General features: G+C 55.3%; 1 protein-coding gene across 1 annotated transcript; it reads right to left on the bottom strand.

Moving 5' to 3' along the window:
* Positions 1 to 15,600: 15,600 nt before the first annotated feature.
* CXXC5 (CXXC finger protein 5) lies at positions 15,601 to 21,637 on the bottom strand. The gene is made up of 2 exons (XM_009490384.2): positions 20,821 to 21,637; positions 15,601 to 15,653 (listed from the first exon to the last, which is right to left on the bottom strand). Exons 1-2 carry the CDS (start codon positions 21,604 to 21,606, stop codon positions 15,609 to 15,611), a joined length of 831 nt encoding a protein of 276 aa, XP_009488659.1. The 5' UTR covers positions 21,607 to 21,637; the 3' UTR covers positions 15,601 to 15,608.
* Between the last annotated feature and the right edge of the window lie 2,004 nt (positions 21,638 to 23,641).

The raw sequence follows: 23,641 nt of genomic DNA, 5'->3' as shown, positions 1-23,641 counted from the left end.
CCACCACCATCTCTAGAAGCTCTTGGCTCACAGGACCTGCAAATGCCACAGGGCTCAGGGAGAGGGTTTTTTTGTGCTGTGCCATCAGTTGAAAGCCCCACCTGCAGACAAATGCCGGTCCCCGCTCCAGATCCCTTTGCCACACCTAAGGGAAATGAGACCCACTGATATCCACATGCACTGGTGTATCTCAGCAGAGAAGCAGGGTGTTTTAGTCCTGGCTCCTTTGGCCATTGGCAAAGCAAAAGCAAGATGTCATCCTCATGATAAAGCTTCATACAAAGAGGTGTCAAAAGCTAGAGGGCTGGAGGAGGTGGGGAGGACTGTAGGTATTTAAATAAAGACCTCAGGAAGGAGCAGGCAGGCTGGGCGTTTAACTCACATCAGGAAAATACCCCCATGCATTTACCCCTGTGCTTCCCCCAACCCTGTGGTGCTCCCCAAAGTTTGCCAAGCTTTCCCGGGGAAAAGCCTCTTCCTGCCTTGCCCTAGGCATGAATGCAGTTTGCAGTTTTAACAGCAGATGTCTCTCCTATTATGATTTATAAAAATGCTTAAAATAAATAATGCAAACATATTTACAGGAATGAATTCCTGCTCCTGAGCACGTTTGTCACTCGGAGGCTCCAGAGCAGGAGCGACTCGCCGCCTGAGTGCCTCCTGCACTGCCTCCCTGCTGCCCCCATGCCATCCCCCCCCTCCCACCAGCACCACGGCGGCTGCCAGGAGCCCAGGGCAGGGCAGCCAAATCCCAAATCCCCCCACCCCAAGCCCCAGGTCTGGGCCCACACCAGCGTTTCAATACAAATGTTGTATAATCAACATTGTTAAATATTTAAAATGGTCGTGCAGGAGAGCTGCCCGGCGGTGCCTGATTTCACACATCCTGACAATTTCACGGACCTCTGGGCTTACGTTTCTTGGCAAATAATGAAAAGCTGTTGGAGCTCCCTTCCTTGAAGGGCGCGTTGGGGAGGTTTGCCCTGGCCGCAACTCCCTCAAACACGATGCGACTTCTGCAGCGCCTCTCCCACCTCCACGCCCAGCCATGTCCAATGCTTTTAAGCGTGACCTTCGCGCAGGGCGGATGCAGCCGTCACGCCACCGAGGTGACTCAAAGGCAGAGCAGGGGGCCAGGGAGGGGGGGATGGCCGGAGGCAGCTGCCGGCAGAGCCACTGCTTCCAATGGAGCAACTTTTGCATCGCCGTTCCCACAGCCCTGCTCTTCCCAGCGTGTGTGCACACAAAAGAGCCAGGCGTACCTGCCTACGCTGCGGTGATGCGAGTGGCCCAATTACAGCTCCGCGCCCAGCCTGGCCGTTTCCATAGCTTCACAGCGCAACACTTCCCTCTCCTGAGGCCATCGGAGCAGGACCCAGCATCTTATCAGCGATCATCCTGCAACGCAGCTCTCCTCCAAGCCCTACCTGCCAACGGCCGCCTTGCTAGCAACGCAGGATAATATCTTTTCCCACCAGAGCCATACGATGATTTCTTCCTGCTGTAATTTTGTCTTGCTTCCAAAGCCACTTGCATAACCAGTATCAAGGAAGCAGAGCACAAGGCAGGGCAGCTACAAGAGGTCTCCAAGGCAGGGGGCAAGAGGCTGTCCCAGCCCACAGGACACCCCGAGCAGCTCTGGTGCTCTGGTCCTGCCTAAGGAAGGGCAAGAGGAGCCATCCACAAGGACTAATGGGTCTCCCTGGCCAAACCCCACCTGGGGCAGGGGAGGCAGTCCTGCAACCTGCAAAGCTGAGCCAGGAGGACAGGGAGAGGGAAGGCAGGGAATTCTCCCTGATGGGCTAGATCCTGCCTGGGTGAGAGCCCCTAGGGAGCTCAGAACCGCACCCTGCCAAAACAGGCACAAAAATTATGCTGAAAAGCACAGAAGGACATGGAGTATTTGTGGCACCCTGAGGCTGGTGACTTTCTCAGGGTCCTACCTGCTTGCAGGCTGCCTCAGCAGGGAGCAGGAGAACCAGGCATGCAAAGACAGCTCTGCTGGTACCTGTGCCATGATGGAAATGCACGTTCCAGGTGAGACAAGCAGGGGTATCATGAACTGCACATGCTAACATGTTCCCAGTGAGGGTCCTATACCCTTGCTCCCCTTGGCCAGAGTCACAACCAGTGCTGTAGATTAATAACTGACCCTGCCTCTACTTCTCAGCTCCAGAACTGGATCCGCAGGCAAAGTCAGCAGGGTGAACTACCAGACACAAGCAAGTCAAGCCCCCATCCTGGCCAGAGGACCATGGCTGTACTGCCAGCTGGCCCACCAAGCATAGCCCCATAGGGCAGTAGCAGCACACAAAATAAAGGTTGCTCAGCAACCTGCATCTTCTGGGTGATGATGTAGGAAGAGAAGATCCTGTCATGGGTCCGTCCCCGGCTTCCTGACTCAGGCAGCCAGGCTGGAATTCTTCACACTAATAGTTTATCCACCAAAATCTCTAGTTTCAGAGACACTATAGTTTGTGAATTTGGGCTCCATGTGAAAGGACAAGGAGAATCTATTATCTTGGCATAAGCCAAGTGTTTCTTTTTGGCTTTTGTGGTTTTAAAGGAACTTTGCAACTTTTCACTTGTAATTCATCTAGAAATGTAGTTAGTACTAGTAGTGGATAAAACCAAGTGCCTGGTCCTGTCCAAGCAACATTTTTTTGTTTGTTTCAGAAAGAATATCTAGAACAGTTCATTTTGGGTTGACCCAAAGTGATTTCTTTCACACGGGTTTTTGATTTAACAGTCAAAACAATGCAACCCCACTTATTCTCACAGCCTAAGTATACTTTTTGCCACACATCAGTGGCCTGCTTGAAATTTTCCATGCTTTGTGGCTGGTCAGACTACATTTTTCTCTCCAAATTTTAAGCAAAAACTAATTTCTGAGAATACAGTTTGCCCATCAAGCAGGACCACAAAGCTTTCACACTGCCTCACCTCAAATCAGAAACGAGATGCCTGTGGTGGGCCCGGACAGGGCTGCTCTATTTCTCAAGGAGCTGCACACAAGTGGATGAATTATCAGCTTCTGGAAATGGTTGTTTGCAGATTAGTTTGCAGACTGCCAATGCCACAGAACATGCTCAACCTCTGGAAAACTGGGGTCCTCCAACAGAGCAGGCTTCAGGGAGCAGAGGGGAGCTGAGGAGCCAGCCATGCCAGGGCTGCCAAAGGTTGGAGCATCACCGTGCCCAGCAGCTGATGCCTAGGGAAGGCAGGCAGGCAAGGCAAGGAAGTATGTGATGCTCCCAGCCCTGGTGATGCACGGCTAAAGGACTTTGCAAGATGGACTTGGGATGTTTGTGTTTTCTCTTCTTTCTTGCTTTTTTTGCCCTAATCTCTCTGTGCCAGGTTTGAAAGCTCTACATGCAGGACAGTTCAAAGTCTAGTGTTAACTCGCCTGCTTCACACCTAGCCACTGAAACACCCATGCTAGTACACCCTCCTGGCTCCCTCCTTGGAGCAAATGGAGGTGATGATGGACCTTTGTACACGGATGCTGCAGACAGGATGGCTTTCTCCAGGACCTTCTGCCATCAGAAGGATTTCATTTCCCAGCAGAGCTCAACAAGCAGGTGGAGAAGGAGGCAGGGACTACCCAGTGAAGGCAAGCAATGGCTCACTGGGACCAAACAAATCCACAGAACCCTGCAGGAGAACAGGACAAGGCTGACAAACTCAAGAGTGCTCATGTCCTAACATGGCTGTGTTTGCCATAGGAGAGGCAGCCACAGCATTTTCTAAGCTATATCCTCAAATTGTCCCATGTGCCTTGGGCCAGCGCCTGCCCAGGAGCACCCAGCCACAGGCAGGGCTTGCAGGCTCTGCTGGGCAGCGTGCCAGCCCTATGCCTGCCCTTCAGGAGGGCTTCAGATGGCAAGCTTCAGGGCAGGTCTCCAGCTCCCTGCAGCTGCTGCTGGGCTCGCAGCAGCCTCATGCTGGGCAGAAAAAGCATGTCCACCCCTGGCTGGGCCAGCAGCACTTGCCTAGCCAAGGTAGGACAGGCTGTGACCCAATTCCTCTTTAGTGGGAGGAACAAAAAGGCTCCCAGGCAGCAAATTCAACAGCCCAGGTTGTGCTAGGTGTCAGCTCAGCTCTGCTTGGCTCAGACACAACTCAGGACAACTGACAAACTCCTCCAAGACAGCCAGAGCAGCAGAGAGATGGCAAGTTAGGTCTGTTTCCCTCTTTACCCTGCCCTTCTGGAGCTCTGCCACCTCCAAAGAAGGGAAAAGATGCCAAAAAAATGTGACTGGAATATGAATATGTTGTTCAGTCTGTGGCAGCGGCTGTAACCCAGCTTGAACTCTCCAGCCACAAAGGTCCATCCCGTGCTGCAGGCAGCAGGCATGATGGCTAGACCCAGCTGACAAACGGTTCCTCCAGCCCCAGCCCTCCGCCACCACCAGCCCATTGGTGAGCTCCTGCCGGTTGCTGCTTGCACCCCACTACCCTGCCTGCAGACCTCTCCTGCCTGCCTGCACCCACATTCCCACACTGGCCAAGGCCTTCAGCATCCCTGTAGCACAGCAGAGGTTGCTGGCAGAGTCCGTCCAAGCAAATGCCAAAGGAGAGGGAGTAGCCTATGCGTGGTCATGCCTGGGAGCGGTCCAGGCCATTGGGTTTGGTATGGTCTTGCATCCATAATGAGATGTGTAGGGCATAGCAGCCACATGTGTCACAACGGAGAGTGGAGCTAGGGATGCTAGCTCCCCTCATGAGGTTCAACAAGGCCAAGTGCAAGGTCCCGCACGTGGGACAGGGCAACCCCCAATATCAGTACAGGTTGGGGGACGAAGGGATTGAGAGCAGCCCTGTGGAGAAGGACTTGGGGGTACTGGTAGATGAAAAGTTGGACATAAGCCAACAATGTGCGCTTGCAGCCCAGAAAGCCAACTGAATCCTGGGCTGCATCAAAAGAAGCATGGCCAGCAGGTCAAGGGAGGTGATTCTGCCGCTCTACTCTACTCTGGTGAGACCTCACCTGAAGTACTGCATCCAGCTCTGGAGCCCTCAGCACAAGAAGGACATGGACCTGTTGGAGCAGGTTGAGAGGAGGGCCACAAAAATGATCTGAGGGCTGGAGCACCTCTCCTGCGAGGACAGGCTGAGAGAGTTGGGGTTGTTCAGCCTGGAGAAGTCTGTGGGGAGACCTTATTGCAGCCTTTCAGTACTTTAAGGGGGCCTATAGGAAGGATGGGGGCAATCTTTTTAGCAAGGCCTGTTGTGACAGGACAAGGAATAATGGTTTTAAACTAAAGGGGGGTAGATTTAGACTGGATATAAGGAAGAAATTTTTTACAATGAGGGTGGTGAAGCACTGGAACAGGTTGCCCAGAGAGGTAGTGGAGGCCCCATCCCTAGAAACATTCAAGGTCAGGTTAGATGGAGCTCTGAGCAATGTGATCTAGTTAAAGATGTCCCTGGTCACTGCAGGAGGGTTGGGCTAGATGATCTCTAAAAGTCCCTTCCAACCCAAAGCATTCTGTGATTCTATGATTCTATGATGCAGACACGAGAAACCTGTTGACTCTGAGGACAGGAGGCTGCACCCCCAGCGCCTGGCCACTGTCCCAGCTGGGCAGCACAGGGGTGCCAGGGCTGGACACCCCTGGCAGGGGACTGTGTCCGGGGGTCCCCGCCTGCCTCCAGCACTGTGGCCCTGAACAGGGCCGGAAGTCCGAGGAAAGGCTCAGGCAAGGCTGCTACACACCATGTCCAGCAGAGAAGGACGGCCTTGCTATCCTCCCCCTTGGTTCCCTTTGCATGGGCATTACCACCCTGCACTTACCCAGCCCAGGCACCACAGAGCCTGGCTGAAGAGTTTCCTCTGGTGTTTGAACCTCAACACACAAAAGCAACGATTTGGGATGAGGCAGAAGAGCCACATCAGGCCCATGGTATCCACGGAGCAAGACCAAGATCCCTGGGATGCAGCATCCATGTACAGCACCCATGTGTGAGCCAGACCTTGCTTGTAGGTGTTATACCTATTCCGATCACATTTTTTGGGGCATCTTTCCCCTTTTTGGAGGTGGCTGGCCTGGGACTTGTCCATGGCTAGAAGGATGCTCCGTGGTGCTGTGGGCAGCAGGGGCTTTGCCAGGGTCTAGATGGTGCCTGTTTCTGGCCTGGGAGAGGGGACCGAGTGGGGCTTTGCTCTCCAGCCTGGGCAAGCCAGCGGCTGCAAAGGAAAAGGGGAAAAGGAGAAAACTGGGTATAAACAGAGGCTGCTGTAGATCTGCTCAACTAGGGCTGTGGCAGTACTGGCATCTGTGTTAAGAACTGGCTTCCCCAAGTTTAGGACCCTGAGAGATGCATGGAATAAATTACTTGTGACATTGACTCCTACACTTCCAGACTCACGCAGGATTTAAGCACCAGACTCCCAGTTAAGTCAGCGCCAGTTATTAAGGTCAGGAGAAGTTGGGTGGCTAAATCCTACCTGGGGGCTGCGGCACAGCGGGGCTGTGCCAGCTCACAGAGGCATCCCTGTGCTCCAAGGGAACGCACCCCTGGCACTGCTCCCCAGCACCCAGAGCTGCTCCCATCAAAGGCTGGAAATCAAATAAAGAAATTATGCATTGCATCCAGCTCCTTCATGGGGCTAGTCTGCAAAAGAGAGGAGAGGAGGGGAGAGGAGGGGAGAGAAGAGGGAGAGGAGAGGAGAGGAGAGGAGAGGAGAGGAGAGGAGAGGAGAGGAGAGGAGAGGAGAGGAGAGGAGAGGAGAGGAGAGGAGAGGAGAGGAGAGGAGAGGAGAGGAGAGGAGAGGAGAGGAGAGGAGAGGAGAGGAGAGGAGAGGAGAGGAGAGGAGAGGAGAGGAGAGGAGAGGAGAGGAGAGGAGAGGAGAGGAGAGATCTCGTCCTGATCCGTGAACAGCCTGGTCTGTTTTGCTGCTGGTTTCTGAGTGGTTTCACTTATCTCTTCCCTCCTCCACTACCTGAGGTTTCAAATGCTCCAGGGAGATGTCTCCATTAACCACAGTTTTCTTTGGCAGTTATATTTCATTACAGTCTCTCTTCCCACTAATCCTTCCCAGCTTTTGTTGTTGTTATTTTTATTATGATTATTTTCACAAGCCCTTTGTTTCCAGCTGTACTTAACCTGGCCGTGTCCCTTTAAATACCACAGCCTGGGCAGAATAGGGGATCAGTCCTTTGACAGGAGCTAAAGTCCTGTTTGATCTGGATTAGATGCTGATTTTGCTTACCAGACTAAAGACCGAGGGGGACCATGCAGTGCCTGTGTTTGCACAAACCTGCCTGGTTACATTCCTCTTCTTCCCCGTGTCCAGCTGAAGGGGTGAGCATGGGGCTGTGCACACAGCTTGAAATCCAAGCGGATAAATGGTCACTTTGTCTGGAGATGTAAGAAAATGGAGGTGAGAGGATGGAGTTGGCAAGTCTGTGTTGTGCTGGAAGAGCTGACTCAGGTTGCAGACTCTCCCCAGGGTGTGAGCAGGTCAGCACCCATCATCTGAGATGCCATGGGCATCCCTCAGCCCTCAGCAGACACCGCATTGCTCACCCTGGAGGGCCCAGCTCGGTCTTGCTGCCCATCTTGCAGGCTGGGGCTTAATTGTGTTATCCTGGGTCCCTAATGACCCATGTCATAATGGGACAGGATAGGATGTAGGGGCACCGAGACCTCCACCATGCCCTGCACCCAACAGATTGTGTTTTCTCCAAGGACTCCCATCCCTGCTGTGTTCCTTCCCCACCCCCATCTCCTGCCCTTTTTTCTCATCCCTCTGCCCAAGGAACAAGTGTTTTCTCTTTCCCTGTGCAGTCCCCATCCCCTCATGTCTTGCCCTGCCCTGGCCCTTTCCCCCAGTTCAGTCTCCCCCAAGCCCCCAGGAGCTGCACTGCCTCCTAGGCTGCTCTGTGGCTCAGCCCCTCCACACACACTCCCGCTTCTTCTGCAAGGGACTGCAGCCAACCAGGCTCCAGGAGAGATGGCGGGGCCACCAGTCAGCTCAGGCACTTCATGGACTGGAACTGGCGGGGGCAGGGAGCCCCCATTACATGCGCACATACTTGCAGCAAAGCCAATTTATACCTCCCCCTGCAGCTGTCTCAGTGGAGAAATGTCAGGACTCATTGCAAGCCCTCCAGGCCATGCAGAGCAGGCAGGAGCTGGGGCTCGGTGCAAGCCCAGCGCCTGCACCCCATGCCTCACTGCAGGGAGTGGGGAGCACACAAATGGGCTCTACCCCAGGCTGGTTTCACCCCACCTGCTCCAGGCTGAAAGCACCAAGAAAAAAATGGAGCAAAGCCTCTGGCTTTACAGGCCTTGCCCTCACAGTGGGGCAAAGCGCATCTCTTGCTCAGGCAGTCAGGCAGGGCACAGAGCCTTGCTGGAGGGGCATCTCCCACCAAGATGGTGCCCAGGTCACCTGGCAGTGGGACACTTGTATCCATGATGGCAAGGTAGAAGGATGTCAGTGGTGGTGATGCCACCACCGTATGAGCAGCAGCTTCTGGAGGGTCTCACGGCACAGCTGAGTGGTGCTGAGCTGTGCTGAGCACTCCTGCTCGCTGCCAGGGTCCAGCATGATCCAGCTCTGCCAGGCCTTTGTGGGCATTGATCTCCTGCTGTGTTATGCCACGTGCAGGTAAGAGAGGGGCAGATTGTACTGCTGTCTTGTCCATGGGGAACCCTCATGGCAGAAGGTGGCCTTGTGAAACACCCTGGCCACCATTCCTCTTCAACCAGGAGGAGGAGAACAGGCAAGGCCAGAAAGTAGGTGGCACCAGCTGGCACATCAAGGAAAAGGAATTTAATAATCTGGGAGGTCTCATCCATGCTTGCCCTGTTCTTGTACCCTTCCTGGGTTTAGTATAACCTGTTCTATGCACTTGTTGGCTTGTTGGTTTGCCTGCAATACATAGTCCAGCAGCTCCTCCACCCCTGGTAGGCCTGCCCCAGGCTTACTTGGGCTCAGGGAGAGGGGGCTGTGTGATGAGACAGGCTTGGGGCACAGTGTCCAGCCAGCCCACCTGCAGGAGAAGACAGCCCAAGGTTCTCAAAGGTTTGGGACATGGTGTCCGGCCAGGCCACCTGCAGGAGGAGCCAGCCCAAGTGTCTCAAAGGTGAGGCAGGAGTGGGCAGGGCATCCTTCTTGCTCCATGGGAGTCTCATCCTCCAGCCCTGGATCAGAGGCACAAGGGGGGCTACGGGACTGGCTGGGGGGGCAAGGACAGGGCAGTCTGGTCTTGTGTTCCCACTAGCCATGGTACCATCTGGACACCTTCATAAGCACTACGTCCACTAGCAGCATTTTGGTGGGGGAGACGTAACACCCCAGACCAGTGCTTCACCAGGGCTGTCGGTGCCAATGTCTGGCCAAGGGGGAGGCAGGTTTCAGCCTGCAAACTCCCCAAGCTTGGACTGGTACCTGGCGCCTCTGCTAAGCCCCTGCTCAGCTGCTGTCATTCACCCATCGTCACCATGCCAGCTATTCCCTCCCCTGCCCAATAACACAGCGTCTTGCACTGAGTAGCCTCCTTCTGCTGTCATGGACCAACCTATTTCTCACAAATCCTGACTGCTCTGGCCTTAAAACATCTTGATGCAGTGCTGAAACTGGCCTTGGCACAGCAGCAAGTCCCCAGTTAAGTGGGAGCCACCGCAGCTTGGCATGGGCTTTGCAGCCAGCAGACACTGGCTGGAAGAGCGGAGTGGCCACAGTGTGGCTTGAATCAGGGAGCACCTACGTGCTCATCAGGAGTAATCAGGCATTGCTTTTGATTAAAAAGAAGGACACCATGGCTCAACCAGGCTAGACAATCCTTGTTGCCCACAGCCATGGGGTGCTGGAAGTCGGGGTACTCTGCTGGGGCTGAAGGAGCTGGGGACGTAAGAGGTGTCTTCCTTCATGCAAGCAAAACCAGCACACCCCAAGCAGTCATTCACTCTACACAGTGCAGGGATGGGAGATGAGACCCCAGACCAAGACCAGTCCCCAGGGCAGGAGGATCTTGGGCAGCTTCTGTGCAGCCCTAGCTACAGAAAACACCTAGTGAAGGCTGCAGCAAAGTCCCCAGCCTCCTGCAGAGCCACAGCAGGGCAGCCAGCCAGGGCATTTGGCCAGCTGGAGCCGCAGCTTTGCCTTGCTGGGGACCTAGCTCATCCCAGGGTGGGCTGGTGGGATGAAGGAATGGGTGTCAGCTCCCACCTGCAGGATGCTTTCCAAGGATGCTGCTGGGTAAACATCCTCCTACTCCGGCTCAGGCATGGGGAGATCTCCACACATGGTGGTATGCCAGGAAGTCTGGAAGTCCCAGAGGTGAAGTGATGGATGTCAAGCTTTCAGGTGATAAAGGATGTCCCATAGCTCCTCTTCCCTGAGAAAAGCCCTCTTCAGGCTTGCTCTGGTATGGAGACAGTGATGAGCACAACATCCCAAAGTCCTGGTAGGACCCTCCTGGCTGCCCTGTCCCACACCTCAGCACAGGCAGTTTCTGGGGAAAGAAGCCAACATAGTGCTCATTCCCAGTGGAGAAGCTACAAAGAGATGAGGGGACTCTTAGCCTGAACTTGAAAACCACACAACTATTCAGAAGAACTTCAGCCAGGGCTGAAAATTGGGCCAGAAATCTTCCAGGAGGAGTGTGACACAGGGAAGGTCACCTGGCCAGCTGCAGGGAGCTGAACTTAAGGATGTTTATTGAGATTAATGTTCCCAACCGAGCTGGCCCAGCAGCCCCAGGCTCCAGCCTTGAAGGTGATCAGACAGCCTCAGCAAAGCCAGCTGCGCGGTGGTGAGCATCCCCCCATGGCTGCCCATGCCTGTTGAGGGACAGTTACCCCCAGCAGACCTACATCAGTCATGTCCAGCTGTGGTGGGGCTGCCAAAACCCCCAACCAAGCTGCTGTCAGCTCAGCACCAGGACATGCTGAGGAGCACCCACAGATGACCCAGCATGCAGGAGATGTTAGATGTCTCTAATGCCTGGCATGGGGGTTGGCTGGACCCTACCAAGCAAGCCTGAGTGGATCCCACCACCCCAACCCGCTACCACCCTCTTGCCCGCAGTGTGAACCACTGTATCCTTTAGCATCAATCAGGACTTGATGCTTGTGGCCATTCCTGTCCTACAACCAAGGATCTTGCAGCCCCCCTTGCCAAGACCCCAGCCTCTCATTGTCCCACCAGCCACCTCCCCACAGCTCCAAGCCCCCGTGGAGAGCATGGCCGGCCCTGGCAGCGGGACCAGGCTGCTGGCCAGGAGGTCACGCCTGGCCGGTGGCGCTCACGGCAAGCCTGCCATCCGGCTCAGCTGAAGCACATTTTGTTTGGCGCTTCCTGCATCCTGCCCCATCCCTGCACCAGGGGGGGCGGTGGGTCAGCCCCGGGTCAGGCTGCTAATTGTAGCTCAGGGGATAGTGGGACGAGGCAGCTGCCAGCCCACCATGCTGGGCTGCGACCCAACGCAGGGGAAGCGATGGGTTCCGCTGCCGAGGGGGATGGGTGACATCCCACAGCTAAGCCCAGCATGCCCCAAGGTGCTTGGGTGCCCCTGTGGCAGGACAGGACATGTCTCTAGCACCAGCACAGAGGTTGCAGCTCCTGCTGCCAGCTCTGCTGCAGCTCACCCTGGACTCAGGGCTGTGGACGCCTCCCTCTCCAAGGCAGACCAGCTTCACCAATGCAAACCACCACTGGCATTGCCGCTGTGCCACTGCACTAGCCCCACACCAGGGTCCGTTCTCTCCTGGCATCACTTGCTGGCACCGTCCCACGCAGAGCCACCAAGGCCAAGCAGGGATTCAGACATGCTGCACCCTCTGCAACAGCAGGCCCTAGGGCCAGAGACAGGTTTTGTTGCTCTTCTGCTAACTCTGTTTAATAAGGATGTTAATTAAGAGTGAACCCAGGCCAGTCCTGTGGTAGCACCCAAGGTGCTCCCTTAGTGTTGTGCTGAGCTCATTATCATCATCCTGTGCTCCCCATGCCACCCAGCTGCCAGTGGCTGCCCCAGCAGCCTGGGGACAGTAGCCCTGGGTGCCACTTCCCCACCAGCAACTGGGCAGGCAGTGGGGACAGCCCAGCACAGGGGCTGTGCCTGACAGTGGCAATGCAGCTGAGTACGGTGGAGAGGATGGGCTTCACCCTCAGGGGATGCCTGAGGTCCTGCCGACCTGGGCAGGAGCTCATTAGGCAAGGCTTTTTGGTGAGCACAGGGCTGTCCACCTACACACACACCTGGGAGGTGCAGATGCAGCCCAGCATGTGGGTGAGCTACAAGTGGGGTGGAGGGGCCACTCCGCAGCCCCAGCATCCCATCTCCCACCTCCCCATCACCCCACACCCCACCATCCCATCCCACTCACAGGCAGGGTTTGAATCCCACCTTCTCTCTGGCTCCTTCATTTCTCCCAAACCTGTTTTCCCTCATCCTCCATGGAGAAGCCCCTGTTCTCCTTGTCCCCTGCTGATGCCCATGTCCTCCCTGCAAGCACTACATGGCCTGCTATTGATCCCCTCCCCTCCTAACACCCAAAGTCCCTGCAAAAGCCCACAGTCCCTGCAAAAGCCCACAGTCCCTGCCAGTGCCCATGTGCCCTGCCGATGCCATGGCCAGAAGAGCACACAGGTGGCTGGCAGCACTGGTCTCAGTGTGGCAGTGAAGGCAGGGGCTCTGGCAGGGCATCGCTCCCAAACCACCTGCCTGTACAGGCAGCAGTACTGTGCACAGTGGTTGCACCTTCCTTCTCCATGCTCCCTGCCTGCTGGGGCTGGGTGCTGCCCTACGCCTCCCCTGGGGGACTCCTTGGAGCATTGGGGCTGCCACGATGTGCCATGCTGGTGTGATGCCCATGGGGGTGGTGATAGGGGACACATGCCCTGTGCCTTGTGGCTTCCTGGGGGGAAAGCAGAGTTGGGGATACTGCTGTCCCTGGGGGGAGCAGGCAGCAGAGAAGCCGCATGGCACAGCAGGATTTGCCACATCTGCAACTTCCCCAATGGCACTTCACCAAGCACCAGTCTGTGCTGATGGCAGCCCCCTGTGCTGTACACACAGCATGAAGCACAGCCCTGTTGTGGGTGACATGGCCAGACCAGAGGAAACAGTCCTGTGGGGCAGCCCCAGCAGTCCCCAGTCCTGGCTGCTGGTGGGATGAAGCAGTACCCGCCCCATGCAGCTTCCACAGGGGGTTGGGGCTGGAAAGCCCCAAGGAGGGGTTCTGCGTGCCGCTCCCCAGGATGCTCACCCAGCATGGGCTAGGGGCTGGCCTCTCTCCCAGGTGCCAAGACTGCATGTTCACACAGCCCCAACCATTAGCCATAAAGAAAAACTAGTCATAAAAAACCAGCCAGACTCCAAAACCAGACACCCCCCCTCCCCCCCCCCGCCCCCTGCCACATTCCTGCTAAGTGATTTTGGCTGTTGGCTGAGCAGCATGAACCCCATGGGAACCAGCTCCCTGCACCCTCTTGCCAGTGCCACCCCGGTTGGTGCAGAAGCTGGGCATGCCACACACCAGAGCACTCCTGGGGCACAAGCATGGTCCATCTGTCCCCACAAGCCTTGGGCTTTGTCCCTTGCCACGCTGGCCCAGCTCCATCACCTTCACCGTGAGCTCCAGTCATCCCTGCAGGCACCTCTGGGCTCAGCTGCCAGGGTGACCTGGGTGGCTGGGGCCAGTCTCCAAACCCCTCAGGAGCTGCTGGGGTGGCCAGGTGGAAGACTGCTGGAGAGGGCATTTGGGCCAGTTTTCCCCAAGGACTTTCTGCTCAGTCCCGGCAGGTTGCTGCCTGGTAGGGATGGAGCCCACGCACCACCGTCATCCCCCCACTCCTCTGGGCACACATCTGGTCAAGAGATGCTGGCCCAAATGCTGGCTGGAGCCAGGGACAAAGGCTCTGGCAACCACCTTCCAGCAAGGCAGAGCCAGAGCTGCTGGGTCCAGAAAGATCTGCCTCTTCACCCAGGCTGGGATGACCCTGTCTGCATGGCCAGGAGACCCTCCCAGTGGTTGGAAGGGGGCACACAGCCCACTTGCCCATGCGATGCCAAGCATAGCACCCCAAGCGCCAGCAGTGATCCCACCGGCTTGTCCACAGCCAAGTTCATCCAACATTCCCTCCATCCCAGACAGCTCCCGGTGACCCCGTGCTGGCACGAGACCAGCCTGGAAAACCCTCCATCAGCTGCACCAGATGCTCAGCCTCCTGAGCTCACTCACCTTTGGGAGCTTGTTTTGGACTTGTCCCAACAAAACAAGCCTCACTGTGGTTCTCCATGGCACGTTAATGATATTGTTTACCAAAACAAATGGCGCTGTGCTACCCAGTAAAACTCCAGGCAGGTTAAGCTGGGAAATATCCCCGGGTGGAGCAGGGGCTGGCTTAGCACAGCCACAGCTGGGATTAACCATGCGGATTTAGCAGCCGGGGCGACTCCAGCTCGGCTCATCGCACCGTCCTGCCTGGGCTGGCTGCCGCCGGGCTCCAGCATCATCATCAGCGAGGTCCCGCCGGGCAGCCAGCAGGACTGCATCTGGCAGCCGGCAGCAGTGGCGGGGACAGGGCGCACGGGAAGGCAAAGGCAGGGGGGGACCAGCCACCATCAGCACTGGGGGGTCCGGACAGCTGGAAAGAGGGGTAGGAGAGAAATAACAAAGCTGTAAATCATGACACAAAACATGCATTCATTTTATTCACAAAAACAGCCTGGATCGCTAAAACATTACAAACAGCATTTCAATTTAATGATGTAGAGAGAGCTGGAGAGAAGGGGATTTGAACAGAAGAGAAATATCACTTTTTGTAACTGCTTCAGCACAGGTCCTGCAATATTATTTTTATTTTGATTTTAACTTCAGTAAGTTTACAAAGATTACTTCTAGGAGTAAACTGTTGCAGTCAGGAGGTTTTTCTGTAGGCAGTGTTTCTTGTTCTATATTAATAAACTAACAATGACTTTTTTTATTTTTTTATTTTTTTTTCCTTTTTTGAAGACAGCCAGTTGTGTAGCAATTGTTTTCTTCCACCTTTTATACCAAACCTCTTGCAGGTTAAACTTACATAGGTGAATGGCTAGGAAAAGGGATACTACATCGCCTTAAACATATTCTCATTTATAAACATGAAATTGAGGCATTCTAGAAACTATCCACTCTATTGTATGATGGGAAAGAATCAAATAAAAAGTATAAATGAGGGTGCAATTAAACAACTGTGCTAAATTACAGTAGTGCTTATTAGTAACTAGATTTTAAAAGGTTACTGTAAATTTACATTCCCTACACAAGTACTGCATCTTTCACACATAAACAACATCAACACCAAAACACAGAAAGAAACTGATTGTCCATACTCTGTCTATTAAGTCTTGGTACTTTACAGATCCATTGTTTTTTTCTTTTAATTATTTTTATTTGAAAAGCAGTTAAATGTCTGACTAGGACTCGAAGATGTTAAAACGAACGCAAAAAAAAATTATAAAAACAGGAATGAGATTTGCGAGAAAATATTTTTGGTTCTAAAGAGACACAGGTGCATCCATTCATTTCAGCCAAAAATCCCTTGCCTGAGACAACACAAGCAAGCAGTGACATTGCACTTGGATGACAGAGCTTTGGGATTCCCGTTCCTACTGGAACCATCTGAACGCGGCTCCTGTAGGAAGCATCACCTTCTGGAAAGCAAGAGAGACAGGGAGGGGGGACAGAAGAAGAAGGGACAAGGCGTTAGGTCGGGTCCGTCACACCTGTGCGGCACCAGGGTTGTGCACCTGCCCCCACCACCATCCCCATCCCAGCATTCTAGTCACTGGCCTCAGGATGGATCCAGCCCAGGCTTGGCACCTCCTGGACATGGCCGCGCATCCCAAGGTTTCCAGCCCACCACCGTGAGGCCAGAATGCCAGCTGGAGGGAGATGGGGGTCCCTCCACCGCCAGCCCCCCCTCCCCAGCAGGGCACCCGGCACAGCAGCTCGGCCATTGTTCCTGCATCCCCTGCGCCCCAGCCAGCACAATGGCACGGCCCCTGACTTCCCCTCCAGCCGATAGCGAGCACAATGGCCAGGCAGTGGTGAGCCAGCATGGCCCAGCACAGCAGCCCCCTCGCTGCCAGCCCCCACCTCCCCTGCCACGGACAGATGGACACCCAGCGGACAGGAGCCCAGCAACAGATGGGTTTAGGAGGGCATTTCAGGGGAAACTGAGTCAGGGAGTAACCTGGCCGGGCTTGGGGCCACCAGAACCAGGAGCTGCTTGGGACACAGGGGACATCACCCCACTGCCACCCAGCCACAATGAACAACCTTGTCCCCAACAGAGCAACCTCAAGTACCACCAGGGACCTTTCAGCATCTCACAGGGGAAGAGGGATGAGTCCTACCAGGCTCAACTGCACACTCAACAAAGCACCCAACAATGGACGAGACCTCTTTGAAGCCACCTCCAGGAAAGGTGGTGTGGGGCAATGGCCCCAATGGCTCTGCAGTCCTCTGGAAGGAGAACCCGGCACATTTCTGAGCTAGATGGGGTGGGAAGCCCGCACAACATTCATGAGGCCATGGGTGGAGTATGCAAAGACCACAACATCTCTCAATGCCAACAGCCCTCAGGCAAGGCCAAGGCATGCTAGCCAGCAGATAGGGCCACATGATCACCAAGAGGATGTGCCTCAGAGGGCCTTTCGGTTCCTGCATCTTCAAACAAGCAAGGGACACCAACAAGCCACAGGCTATGGCGACGGGTGTGGGACTGCAGGCTATGCTGCCACGGGGTGATGGAACAGCTAGTCCCAGAACCAGCTCCCAGCATTGAGCCCGTGTGCAGGGCCAGGGGACCTCATGCGTTGTCCCAAGAGTCAAAACTATGCCACATTCAGGTCCCTAACCCCACGCAGGAGCCAGCCAGCTCTCATTGGGTCCTTCTCTTGGATCAAGACACCCACCAAGCCTCAATGAGTAACCAGGGCAGCACCTCCCCCCACCCCTGAGGGAGGGACCCCAACATGCTCACTTCCACAGCCACCATGAGCCAAACACAGGGCTTGGACAAGGGGAGGGGGCAAAGGGTGAGAATGGGCAAGAGGTGGGGGCTTGGACAAGGGGAGGGGGCAAAGGGTGAGAATGGGCAAGAGGTGGGGGCTTGGACAAGGGGAGGGGGCAAAGGGTGAGAATGGGCAAGAGGTGGTCGTGCCCAGCTAGGCTGCTGACAGATTGCCCCTTCTCCTGCTCCCAGCCCATGCATGGTCCTCGGGGCAAACTGAGCTGGGGCAGTCAACGAGCAGAGAGCATGCAGGCATCACCTATTCCCCAAAGGTGTCTGCAATCTGTAATCAGAAATCTGAGGGAGACACAAGTGCCTCTGGCCAGTGATGCACAGGGCTGTGGCACAGCACACTGCCCATACTGGATCCCGCCCAAGGCACTGGATGGAGAACCAGCAGGGCAGAGTGTGGCGGACTCGCCAGCAAGGGCCACCTACTTAGATACACCATCCCAGGAGAGAGGAACAAGGGGAGGGGAGCTCCTAATGGGTCTGGTAGGGCACGTCTGATACAGGTCACCTTAAACACCTCTGGCTCTTCATTATTAAAGGAAGGTGGACAACCAGCTCTAATGTGGATGCCCAGGATAGATCCCCCCTTTTGTCCCCATAATCACAGAATCACAGAATTGTTTGAGTTGGAAGGGACCTCCAAAGACTATCCAGTCCAACCCCCTCTGCTGTGCACAGGGACATCTTCCACTAGATCAGGTTGCTCAAAGCCCCATCCAACCTGACCTTGAACCCTTCCAGTGATGGGGCATCCACAGCTTCTCTGGGTGACCTATTCAGTGTCTCACCACCCTCATCATTAACACATTTCTTCCTTACATCCAACCTAACCCTGTCCTCCGCCAGTTTAAAACCATTGCCCCCTGTCCTGTCATGACAGGCCGTGGTGAAAAGTCTCTGTGAGACTCACATGAGGGTGCCAGTGACCCTCTCTCCAGTGCTACCTGGGGCACCAAGGCTCTTCACCAAGGCTTCTCCAGATGGAGGACAGCTTTGTTGAGTCAAATCCCGACTATTCATGGCCTTCATGTGACCACCTTTGCTGTAGCTCTAGAGACAAGCCCAGGGTTACCTGTCCAGGGCTGGCCACCAGCCCCCATGGCATTACCCAGGGTTGCTGGGGCTGGAGGACCCTGGCTGGTGCAGGGATATGCTGCTGCCTGCTCTGAGCATCTGACCTGCCTCGCCTGTCTCAGAGCCTCAGCCAGCCACCACACCAGGACACCAGCTAAAAAACTGGTTATTCAGGCTCTGTAGATGTGCAGATAAAGCTTAACACTGGCAGAGGGATTTAGCCCATTTTTTTATGCTGCCATAAAGGTTTAATTTTTTATTTTTTTTTTTTACTGCTTGATTTTAGATCAACGTTTAATCACAGCTGTAGCCCCTGTCTGAGCTCTCCGAGGACGCTCCTCTGGACGCAGGGGGCTGGCAGACCACAGTCACTGCTGGCTGCTCTTCTCCCAGGCAATGACATAGCTCCCTGCAGAGGGGGATGATGCTTTACAAAGCCCTATGAATTTTTCAGCCCCATACAAAGGGCACTGAATGGTCCCTCCTGTCCCGGTACCAAGCACTGTGGTGTGATGGCACCCCACCAGGACCAGGAGTCCATGGAGCTGCCGAACTGGCAGCAGCTCTCCATCCTGGCCACCACCACCTCCAGACAGGTCTCCACCATAAGGCAGGTGACAGTGGTTGCTCTAGGGTTGGCCCAACGCAACACAATACCAAGGCTGGTTGACATAGGGTGAGGTTTAACAATCCAGTCATTGACCCAGGTGACCTTGGGACATCAGCCGGGGTCCCAGTGTCCCTGTCCCAGCCACATATGGCCACAATCTTGTTCAACCCTACCAAAGTCAACACACAGCGCAAGTGGATATCCTGAGAAAGGGGAGGATCTGTTCTGAAAAGGGGATGGTGATGCCCTGGAGTGACCCACATCTGCCCAGGTGTCCATCCCCACATTTCTTTTCAGCCTCAACACACCTATGGTTGTGCCCAGGAGGGATGGGGACCCATCTTTGGTGGGGCCCAACTCTATCACATTAAGACTTCTATTTCAGCGGCTCCAATTTCTCACCCAACTGTGGAATGGGGAAACCAATCAAGGGGGTGACCATTTCATGGCCTCCCGGTGCTATTTATCATCCCCAGCCCCAGCAGAGCACCAGGAAAAGGGAGTGACTCCTCTGGCTGCTGCGAGCTCTGAGTCTATTGACCTGCTTTAGACTCTTTGGAAGAGATGAACCTTTTTTTTTTTTCCCTTTCTCCCTTTTTCCAGATCACTGACTCAGCAAATTAGAACAAGAATATAATTTAGCAATACAGTGGTTTCTGAAAGACACAGTCCCTCTCTCCTCATCCCCACCGCCCAAATAGATTTTTTTCCCCTTCACTATTCATTCAGAGCTGATGCTAATTGAAAAGTAGAATATGGCTAAGAAAACAGTGGGTTGTCTCTTTGGGATGACCAGAGTGGGCAATGTCCTCATGCCAGGATGCGTGATCCAGCTGATGTCCAGGTGACTTTTTAGCCTTTGCCAGCTCTGGGGATGTGCCCATCGGCAGGAAGAAGCACACCAGCCCAGCTAACAGTGGGATCAGCTCCCGGAAAAATCAAACACAGCTTAAGTACAACACGTGGGGGACCCACCAGACAGGTCTTGGCCCAGACCACCCACAGGTGTGCAGCAAGAGGGCTCTGCCAGGGGGAATGCCCACGCACCACATCCCAGAGCCACCAGCACTCAGGCCTCACCCATGCCACACCACACCACGCCACACCACACCACCAGCAGCTGCCCACAGCCCTGGCTGAATTTCAGACCCACACGACAACCCAAGTCACTGGACTTTTCCTGCACTCCCCACGCAAGTATTGCACCTCTCCAGCAGATTTGGCAAGGTGGTACCCCAACCCAGTGGCGGCCTGCAGTGGTTCTCATCCAAGGCCAAGGGCAACACCCATGGGTAGACCGTGGTGGGCAGTGACAGCGCAACTATCACCCCAAAGCCTCACACCAGGGAGATCCGGACATCCCTGCACTCAGCAGGTGCAGCAGGAGCAGGGGTGCTCCCGGCTCAGTTGGGTGCTTAAGCAGGCACACCTCCTGTGGGGACTGCAGCTCAGCTGCCACCAGGAAATCCAGCTGGTGCGTTATGGACTCATCCTGACTGCCCCGGACAGATGCTGGCCCAAGGAGACCCAGCACGGCCACAGCACAGGATATGCTGTCCAGTGCACGCTGCAGCTGTTTACCACCCAAAACCGGGACTGCCATGCTTCTGCTCAGAGCAAAGAAGGAGTTAAGGGGGTGGGCTCCAGCCTGCATCACAGCCACGAGTTTCACCATCACCAATTACCCACAAGCTCTGCCCCGAAAACCCACCTCCTGCCTCCCCATCCTCTGACCTGATCGCCACGTTAGAAGCTGCTTCCTGGCTCAGGGAGCTGCAGCCCGCCCAGGACAAGGGATGCCAACACTGAAACTCAGGCAGAGACCCACTGCTGCCCATGCCTACAAAGGTGAGAGTGAAACCCAGCATGCCCAAGGACCCCAGGGAGAGACCCCAGCCCTCCTCCCCAAGCCAGTCAACCCCACTAAATAAAGGAGGGCAGGGACTGGGGGCACTGGGCAGAGCACACATCTCACAGTGAGAACTGTTAATGAAAAAGGGAAAAATAAAAAAGTAAGAAGTACCAGGTGTTTTATTATCTAGGGCAAGATCCGAACCCAGGAGCGCAGCCCGAGGAAGGGTTAGGGTGCCTGAGAGGGGCCGGTTACCTCCAGTGCTGCAGAAGGCTTCTTTTTGAGTTCTTCACATTTTCGGAATTTGCAAATCTGGTGGCCAGTTTTGCGATTCCTACAACTGCTGCACTGCTCGCAGTTTATCCGTCTTCGGCAGGGCGGGCACATGCCGCATCTTTTCCGTTTCTTTTTCCCCGAATTGATGGCAGATGCCAACTCATTCTGCATGGGATACTCTGCCAAGCCAGCCATATGGAGCGCGCTCTCTGCCAGAAACACGCCGGCAGGGGTCATAATGAAAAGGCCTGGGTTGATGGGAAAAGCCCCCAGGTAAGGAAAATCAGAGGGGCCGTTCATTGTCTCTGCAGCTGAGACCGCCTCCATGTCAGAGATACCAGTTCCGTGGTCGCTTGCTAGAGGAAGATGCTCCTGTACCACTCTTTTGAGCATTTCTGTCGACTGAGCAAACTGTTGTAGGGCGGTCTGTCCTTCTGAGGAGATCTCCGACACCCGGTCTAATTTGCTCAGCATACTAGAGATGTTTTTGTGCTTTGAGGTAGAATGACTTTTATCCACAGTCGCTTCATTGCCATTAGCTAAAGGGTTGCCTTTCTCTGAATGTTCGCTTACCGAGCTGCTGCTACCAAAGGTGGAATAGTGGGAGAGTGGACGGGACTTCTTAAGACTTTTGTTCAAAGGTTCACTTATTATTCCACTTTTGTTCCTCCTCTCAGAGTTGACAGGGGGTTGAGAGTCATCTTGGTTATTTTTTTCCGTCTCTGGCTTGTTCCCAGTGTCTTGATGGGAGCCTGAATTTGACATGGTGCCTGGAGCACACCACCACCACAACCAAAACCAAAATTAAAAAAAAAAAAAAAAAAGCCACCCCCAAAGCCAAAGTGAAAGACCCCCAAAGCCCTTCTGGTAGCACCAGCCTGCCAGCCACCAGGAAAAGCTCAAACAGAAACGCTCATCAACAGGGTGTCTCCTCCAGCAACGGCTGCAGAGGACTTCAGTCCAATCTCAGTGCAAAGACATACTCTGCAGCTCTGGTACACAACATGAGGCTCTGGAAGTAGAAAAGAAAAGAGAGTTAGCGCTGGCAAGAGCCAATGGGCTTTTCAAAGTGGCTCTTCCTCCCCCTGCCATGAAAGTCTCAGCACCACAAGCAAACTCCAGGGAACAGACCTCAGTGGAGATCTGTTCCACTGCTCTTTAAAAGGGTCGCTATCCAGACAGAAATAGGGGGTCACAGAGGAAGTCCTGGTCTGGTAGCAATGGCACTCCGACACTTGAAGGCTCTCTGTGCCTGGCTCTCCTCCCTCAGGGACTCCAGCCCCAGGGAAGTCATGGGGCTCATCTTCTGCTTTGCTCCAGTGGCATGCGGCCCCCATGCTGGATGGGACTGCGGGCGCCCATGGGATGCCCCCAAGCCGTCAGCTGGAGCTTGTGCAAGGGGCACCCAGTCCCCACCCTGCAGCCACCCATGTCCCCCTGGCCGGGTGCCATGGAGGCAGCAGGTTGCAAGGCTGCGCCCCAGCTCCCATGCCCCCCCAGATGCTGCTGCTCACCCAGCTCAGGCTAGGCTGCGCCCCTCACCCTTCTCCTCCTCCTCTTCCTCCTTCTTCTCCTGGACCCTTGTCCCCAGGCCAGCACTGCACACCAGCGCTGAGCAGGGGAAGGAAGCCACATGAAGCCAAAGTGTCCACATCCAGGCCCTACAGGGAGCCACAGTGTCCACCTCCAAACTCCATCAAGAGCTGCAGTGTCTTCCTCCAAGTCCCATGGGGAGCTGCAGCATCCACCTCCAAGCCCCTGTAGCATCCACCTCCAAACTCCATGGGGAGCTGCAGTGTTCACCTCCAAGCCCCTGCAGTGTCCACCTCCAAGCCCCAGTGCTGACCTCCTGCCATGCCCTGGCATGCTCTGCCTGCACACCCACCACAGGCACCCAGCTGCTCCAGCAGAGGCAGGGGCTCAGCAGCAATGGCAAGAGCCCCCCCTTCAGCAGGGGCGATGCTGCCATCCCTGGGGAGACTCTGGGGCAGCTGGGCCCAGTGTGGCAGCAAACACTTCTGAAATTCCTCCTCCTCCCCTCCCAAGCATGCACACATGCATGCATAGGCTCTGCCAGAGTAATCAGGCTTTAGAGGAGAAAAGCTGCAGGGCTTAGTGGAGCAGGAACCCACATCGCCACCCCGGCAGCAGCTGGGGGAGGGCAGGGCTGGGAGGAGGCCCCTCGCCTACCCCGTCCCTCCATCCTAGCTATCCCAGCAGCCTCCTGTCCGAGGTCCGGGCAGGGATGTGGCCATGTGCAGAAAGCTCTGCTGGGACCCTTGATCTTGCCCAGGGATGATGCAGCAGAGCTAGGGGCATCCCTGCACGCCACTTCTGCTTATCCATCACCATTCAGGTCCTCTTCATCACAGCTGAGCTGCAATGCAACCCCGGCAACCCTGCTACAGCCTAGGATCCTTCTCCACAGACATGGCTCAGCAGCAGAGCTGTGGGCATTGCCATTAAAATGATGGGGACAAGGTCTCCGCGCCAACCCTTACGGTACTGGCAGAGGAAGACAGCCCGTCTCACCCCAGTGCCAGAGCCAGTTTGCCTGTGGAGAAACCCCCCCCACCCTTGTGCTAAAAACCACTTGCTTCAGCTGCTGCGGGATTTAAGATGCAGCGCAGATCGATGCAGGGCTCCGGTTCCAGCCTGGAGCTCGCCAGGCCACGTGGGGAGGGAAGGCTGCAGCAGCAGGACTGACTGCCCTTCCCCAAGCATCACGCTCCATGCCAGGCAGGGGGATGCTGGCTGGTGGCGAGGCTGGGATGCACCTAAAAGGGTGCTGTGGTGCTGG

This window comes from Pelecanus crispus, chromosome 8, assembly GCF_030463565.1.
Source record: "Pelecanus crispus isolate bPelCri1 chromosome 8, bPelCri1.pri, whole genome shotgun sequence".
Classification (NCBI taxonomy): domain Eukaryota; kingdom Metazoa; phylum Chordata; class Aves; order Pelecaniformes; family Pelecanidae; genus Pelecanus; species Pelecanus crispus.
This window is presented reverse-complemented; position numbering and strand designations above follow the sequence as displayed.